Below are 7114 nucleotides of genomic sequence, written 5' to 3'. Positions count from 1 at the left end.
CCGGACTCCCTGGCTCCTGAGCTTGGGCTGACACACCTATACCCCTCCATTAATTAGAAACCCACCCCCCAGGCTTCAATTTGGGCCAACTCACCAGGACCTGTGGGTCAATTTCTCTGTGCAGGGGCTAGAGGTTTGCCAGCCCTTGCCCCGATCTCCCCAATCCTCACTCTGCCCTGCTTCCTAACAGCCAGGAAGAGATGTGGGGCTGGCAGCCAGAAAGTCTCCAAGGCCTCCAAATAGACATCCCCCACAAAAGGGGTAAAGGGAAAAAAATTCCTAAGTCCAGGTGGCTGCATTTCTTTCTGGGGGAGCCAGCTTTCTGATCAAGGTCTCCCTCTGAGTCTTGACTGACATCAAGGCTGAGCCAGTCCAGATCTTCCGGGATTTGTTAAGGAACAGGAGTAGTCAGAATGGGAGAGAGGAGTGTGAGGAGCCACACAGCAGCTGGGGCATGGGGATTGTCCATGCTCCACCAGAAAAACACCTCCCATGTCCCACAAGTCTCTTCACTGTAGGGGTAAAAGTACTCCAGAAGTTGAGGAGCAACTCGTTTCTCTGGGCTTGTCCTTTCTCCCTTCTCTCTTGGCAGGAGCCACCTACCCTAAGTTCTGGTGGCAGATACCATGCTTTGTCCCCATGGTCCTGGGCTTCACCCTAAGTATACAGTGACCCCAAAGTCACCAGCATCCACCTTCTCTGCTTTCCCAAAGCCCTGCCTCCTCCATGATACCTGAAAACAGTCATCCCAAGCACTGTGCACACACAGGCTGCCATGCAGAGAGCACAAGTGCCATTAGGAAGGCCTCCAGTGCTCAGAAAGCTCCCCCCAACCCAGCACTCATCCCTTACCAGCTACAAGATGCTGCTCCCCCTCTCAGCAGTGAGGTCAACTCTGGAGAGGATGCAGTCAGAAAACGTAATTTTGGAAAGAAAACCCAATTTTCTTGCCAGGGTCATGTTTAACTTTCTAGCATCTCAAGCTCAGAGAGGGTAGATGTGAAAGTTCCCTTTACCTGGAGTAGGACATGGGCTCCAGCATGCTTCCCTGACTCTGACCACTACCCACCCTTCAGTACACCTTATGTACCAAGTGCATCAGGGTCACCTGGGTCAATACCTGGCCTTCTTATTCTAAAGCCTGGATCCTGGCATGTTTCCTCTGGAAGGAACCTATGCAGAAAGGGCCTTCCCCTGCTCTCCTCCTTCTACCCCAGATGTGTCTCAGGTAATGAGCAGCCCTCTAGAAACCCAACAGCTGGAAAGCTTAGTCCTCTAGGGTTGTTGGCCAGATGAAGACTGGACTCAACCCTCTGTCACCTGCCCATAAGCAGCAAAGCTTGCAAAAAATCCCAGGTGTCAAAGCTCTGGAGCCATCTCTACCCACCTCAGTCCCTCCTACCACTATTCTGGGCACTACAAAATGACATGTGACTTACATGGGACACGTGATCCCAAAAAGGGTCAGTCCCAGACCTAGGACTTGGGCCCCAAAGAGCATTCATTGCCTAACTTCTTCACTGCCCATAAGAAATCCAATCCTGCTGACCTCAAAAGCATTTAATTACTGTCAGCTGGATTTATGCTGTGCTTAAAGTACAGTTTCATTACCCTTTCCCCAGGGTGTCCTTACAGCCCTGTGAAAGTGAGTCACAGGAGGTATGCATATTTCCACTTTGTAGGTGAAAAGATGGAAATCAGGTGACTCATCGCCAAAACCAACCACTTAGGCTTTGTTTTTTGTCTATTTTGACATACTCCCATGAAGTGGTATCATCAATTTATATAGCTAGGGAAACCGAGGCTCAAAGAGAATCAACTTCTTGCCTCCAGTGACTCATGCAGTAGTAGCCACCTGGGATCTGAACTTGCAGGATGAGTAGCCCATCTTGACTTGTCCAGTTTGGCCTATGTTCCAAGGGACAGCTCACCAAGTATCAGTGTCACCTGCCAATGTTAAGAATCTACTAAGTGCCAGGCACTTTTTATGACCACAGGCGGCCTAATGTGTACACTATGAAGGAGATAAAATCATCCCTATTTCACCAAACCTGGCATTTGAGCCCTGAATGTCCAAGAGTCTTCACTGGGACCAGGTCAATGACTGTTTCCACAACAGCAGCTGCCTACCAGCTATTTCTCTCCAGAGATCTCCTGGGACCCTTCTTCCTGTCTTGTGTAACTGCTGCAAGCCAGTCACTTACATTTTTTAAGTCCCCCAGTGCAAGGATTTGGGCTTTGCAAAGGAAATCAAGGAAAACCAATACAATGACCCAAATCTGGTAATGATGAGTCACAGCTATCCCTCACCTGAGTGTGGCAAGGGTTTAGAACTCAACCTCTGGCCAATACACTCAAAGGCTTTTTGCTGCCAACAGCCCAACCAATCCCTTGCTCAACTCCAGGGGCAAAGGGGTGTGGAAAGAAGGTAACCAGACTGGTCACTCCTCACTTCTCAGTCACTCAGCCCCTTGACTGAGGCCCATGTCCACACCTGTGAGACAGAGACGGCAAAGCTTCCTTGTCCTCACAGGAAGGGAGGAAAACAGGAGACGAGGCAGGAAAGAAGTCAGTTCCACTGGAATAAGGACAGATGGGGGGATGACCCAACTCCTGATGGCTGCCTGCCACCTCAGGAAGATGCTGGCCAGAGATAACAAGGAGAAGCAGAGGAGCCTGGAACATCTGCCAAGCAGACCCCAGCTCCCTTGGTGAAGCCCAAGTATGACCGTCCCCCCATGCCTTCAGTGCAGGAGAACCAGCCTCTAACTAAGCTCTGTAGCAGGAAAGCAAAAGTCCTCTGCCCACAGAAGTCCCTTCCTATAAAGCCAACCCCTGCCCAGCCAGTCAACCAACCAGCCTCCTCTTTCAAGGATTTCAGTTTCTTTAACATCCTAGTCTCCAATCATCTGCATGGTCTCCCTCTGACTGGGTCTGAGGAAGACTGAGGTCAATGTATTTTCCACACCCTTCTTGAGCCCTGCCCACTTACTTTAAGTGTAGCCAGGTGTCCCATTTGGGCCAGGCATGACAGGGTTGCGGGAAGAGAAAGGAATGAGAAAAGAGAATAGTCTAGTGGGACTGAGAGGACAGGATAGAGAAGGCAGGGGAGGAAGGAGAAGCTGGGAAAGGAGAAAAGAAACAGAGACAAAATATAGCCCCTGGATATGATCCTTTAAAACAAAACAACAAAAAACCCTCAGCTTTTCTTATTTTTCCTGGTAAAGCACTGCAGTATGTGAGGACCAACAACAAAACCAAATGAGGACAAAGCCTGTTGATTTCTGCTCTACCTCAATCCCATTAGCAGCCTGGCCCAGCCTTTCTGTATGTCCTATGTCCTTACCCTTTCTCCATTCCACTGGGGCTAAGAACTATCAGTTTTGAGAGCAATGAGTCCCATTTTCCATGCTAGAGAAGGACAGCCCTGCTGAGAACCAGCGAGAAGCTTCTATGGCACATTTGTAACACTAAATTCCACGATTTAACCTTAACCCAAAAGAATGATTTGCCAGAAATCGTACTTAAAATGAGAGGCATGAAGCACTAACTCTTCCTCTTCCATTTGCCTACCAGGAAACTCAAATGTCATTTGCCCAAGAATAATTACATGACCCTCATTACCACAACAGGTGGCTTCTTCCTTCTAGTAAGCTCTTGCACCTATTCCAAGAGTCCTTTGGGTGGGAAAACTGAACAAATATCTCTGGTCTACCTCAGCCACAAAGAACACCACCCACTGTACCCTCACTAGTCACTTCTGGCCCTCCTGGAGAGATAGGCCTGTCTCCAAGGTGTACAGAGCTGCACCCTACTTAAGGTCTCTTAACCGACCAACTCTCTGTGTCCAAGAGAGAGCCCAGGAGCTGCAGCCTCAGCCCCTCACCCCCTCCTTCCAAGCCTTCCTGGGGTGACTCAGGCGACAGCTTAGCAGAGCTGGTTCAAGGAGTTCTGTCCAGCAGCAGGGTGGGGGAGGCGGAAGGTAGTGGTGTTAACAATCAGTGACAGTGGGTCCCACTCATTCCCCAGTCTATTTTACGACTTTGAACTCGGTATGCAAATTTATGCAAGACGAGATGCAAAGCAGCACTCCCAGCCAGAAGTCCCGTTGCTTTCTCCCCCCCTAGTTGTGAAGCTGCACTGAACCACTGTAAATCAAGCCCGCCTCTCTCCCCCCTATTCTCCCCCAACAACTGCAGACATGGAACCTCCCTGCCCACCGGCCTGGGACTTTGAATGACTGCACATTTCTATAGCACCTTTATATGAGCAGAGGGCCAGCTGGCCCACCCCTCAGCATAATCCCCTGCATTGTACCCCAGTGGGGAAGGAGGCTGGGAGATACTGAGGGACCGGCCAGGCCAGAATTCTGAAAGGGCCCCACGTTTCTGGATGCTTCTGCCCACTCCACCACCTTACCCACAGACTTGTAAAGTCTCGACTTCAGGCAGATCCTAGGCTCCCCCTTTCATTTTTCTGCCAGGCCTCCCTACAACTACACCCCAGTCTGACTCCTCAGTTCCTGTGACCCAAGTCCCAGCCCATCACCCCTCTTCCTCAGGATACAGGCTCACCATCACCCACTTCTAACCGCCCACCCCCACCCACTGCATCCCTGCCATCCCCAGGAAGCCAGCAACACAGCCCCTGAGTCCTGGGAACAAAGACAAAAGAGCTAACAGCAAAGCCGGAACTGCTGGGGTTTGCTGCCTGGAAATAAGAGGGTATGTTTAAAATTCTCAAAAGCAACCTGCTCAAAGAGGAATGCAGGCTGGGGGTGGGGGGTTCATTCTTCAGAGAGGGGAGAAGGAGATGGAAGATGGAGAGTAAGCCCACAGCAAGCAGGGCTAAGGTCTCTGTTGGGCCATATGCAGTCCCCACCCTACCCCCCAGCTCCCACACTACCACTCTTCATAACTAAGTCGCTCGCCCTACTCACCCCAGGCACCATTCAGGCACCCCAGTGTTGGTCATTTCTTTCAGCTTTCAGCCCTTCACCCCCTCACCTCTGCTTAATGTCCTCTCTTCCCAGACTGGAACACAAGAGAAAAATTCGGAAGGTGTCTGGGCACGGGGAGAAGGCTGAGAAGGCAGCTGGGGCAAGCTGGTGGAAGGGAGTCCCATAAGCAGGCAGAAAATGCAGAGTGACATTCTTCCCATGAAGTCACTCCATTGTCCTCAGGCTCCACTGACAACCCCACCCCCAGCCCCCAGGAAAGGAAAAGTGGCTGGAAAGAACCTTCCCCCCTCCCCCCATCTGTTGCCTGCTGAAGACCCGAACCTGCTTCAGGGGTCTCTGGAAAGCTGGAGAGCTGGATTTCAGGCTTAGGGGGAGACAAACGAAAGAGTGGAAAAAATACTAAAATGGTGAGAAAGAAATGACACCACACACTTTATTAAAACAGTAAAAATCCAAACAGATCACAAGAGGCCTTTCAAAAAGTTCACCCTGCTGAGGAAGATGTTTAGTTTGTCCAAGTCCAGCTCAGAAACCACACAAAACCTCAGAACCGCAGGACTGGGGACAGGCTCCACTCAGGAAGAGGATGCCCAAGTCTTTTCCCCTTTATTAATGTCCTCTAAGAGTGGCAGAAGGGAAGGGTTAATTGCAAGGCAGGCTGGGAGGGAGAAGAAAGGAACGGAGGGCTTCCACTTAGGAGGAAGCACTACCTAGCTCTGTACGCAAAGTCAAACTGTGCCAGAGAAATAGAAGAAAGATTTCAACTCTGACCCTTAATTCCATTCTCAAGGAGATCAGAGAACAAAACAATAGCAGGCCGGAGGAAGGGAGGGGGCTTACAAAGAAGCTGAGAAGCAAGCAAGAATGTTCGCACTTTTTCTTTTTTCCCCTAGTGAGAAACTTGGTCAGACTCACTTGTTTTTTAAACAGCAGCGAGCAATGGACACATTTACCACTGCCTGCAAGAGCAAAGAAATAGCTGCAGCTTTTTCCTGACCAGGGAGGCAAGGAGCTTTTGTTATTAAAAAAAAAAAAAAAAAGTGAACTCCTTATAGCTTGGTTGCGTCCCTCAAATAGCTTTTTGGAAAAAAATTGGGTCCCTTAACAAAGAACCCCGGGATCCCCATTCTACCGGATAGGAAGCGTTCCCGGGGTTAGGAGGGGGAGGGTGTAACGCTCACTAGGAGTCTCCGCTCCCCACGCCCCGGCTGCCTGCAGACCTGGGGCCTAGATGCCTAACCGCCTAGCCAGGCTGCCAGGGTCCCGGGAATGCAGCGGGCGATACGGCTTAAATTACATTAATCCGACTGCCCGGGTCTCCTCTCGCCTCCCCCACTGCCCCCTCTCCCGCGCGCTTTTATTTTACCATCCAACTGTTGAAAGAGCCTTCTGCATTCTCTATGTAAAATAGTAGCATTCGTTTTAATTGTTCTCCTAACCAACTCACCCTACAAAGCATCAAGTCCTCCTCCTCACTTAACCCCAGAAAGGTCCCTCGACATCCCTCCCGCACCCCCATTTCACCCGTGGTCCCCGGTGTCACCAGCACTCGGTGGCCTCGGCCTCCCATAGCGTTCTCACTAGGACCCTCCGATAGCACGTTACCGACTCAAGCTGTGCTCCAAGTTCTTATTTCCAAAGACCTAACCCTCCTCCCCAGCAAACCACCCCTCCAGAATCCAAGTGAGAATACGTCTCACCCGGGGAAGGCTATGGTAACCAGAGTGCCTTTCCTCTCCCCATGTGTCCCGACCAAATTGGTAGCCAGGGTTCTTCCGCTTGTTCAACCCAGTCCCCCACCCGGGGCCTGAGTTTCGGGTTCCCGCTCTCAACAATCTTCCCCAGATCTGATCAAGAACTCCGTTCTTCCTTCTCTACAGCAGTTCCTGAGGTCCCGCCAAATACTCCTTCCCTCCAGAGCCCCGCTGCCCTCCAAGTTTCTCCCAACTCGTGCTCCCTGCCCGCGTTACCTGCAACCTGCTCCCGGTTGGCGCCGTACTCGGCGTCCCCGAGCTTTTCGCAAGTACCCTCGCCGTGGACCAGCGCGTGAAGGGGCAACTCGGAGCCTGGCTTGGGGTAGCAGCGCATCCCCTGGGCGCAGCGTGGGGTGTAGACGCCGCACGCCTCGCCCTCCAGCCGGGCGCACACCGAGCA

The 7114-nt window shown here is 51.4% G+C and overlaps 1 protein-coding gene across 1 annotated transcript in view; it reads right to left on the bottom strand.

Moving 5' to 3' along the window:
- Positions 1-7114, bottom strand: part of Igfbp2 (insulin like growth factor binding protein 2) — a 26681-nt gene that overhangs the window by 18643 nt on the left and 924 nt on the right. Inside the window, exon 2 of the mRNA XM_019205697.2 lies at positions 6931-7112. Coding sequence (XP_019061242.2) covers positions 6931-7112 — 182 coding nt within the window. The remainder of the gene's footprint in view (positions 1-6930; positions 7113-7114) is intronic.

The sequence above is a fragment of the Fukomys damarensis genome, unplaced genomic scaffold (genome assembly GCF_012274545.1).
Source record: "Fukomys damarensis isolate Sample0158 unplaced genomic scaffold, DMR_v1.0_HiC HiC_scaffold_16, whole genome shotgun sequence".
NCBI lineage: Eukaryota > Metazoa > Chordata > Mammalia > Rodentia > Bathyergidae > Fukomys > Fukomys damarensis.
The sequence above is the reverse complement of the archived record's forward strand: the minus strand, read 5'-3'. Positions and strand labels throughout refer to the sequence as shown.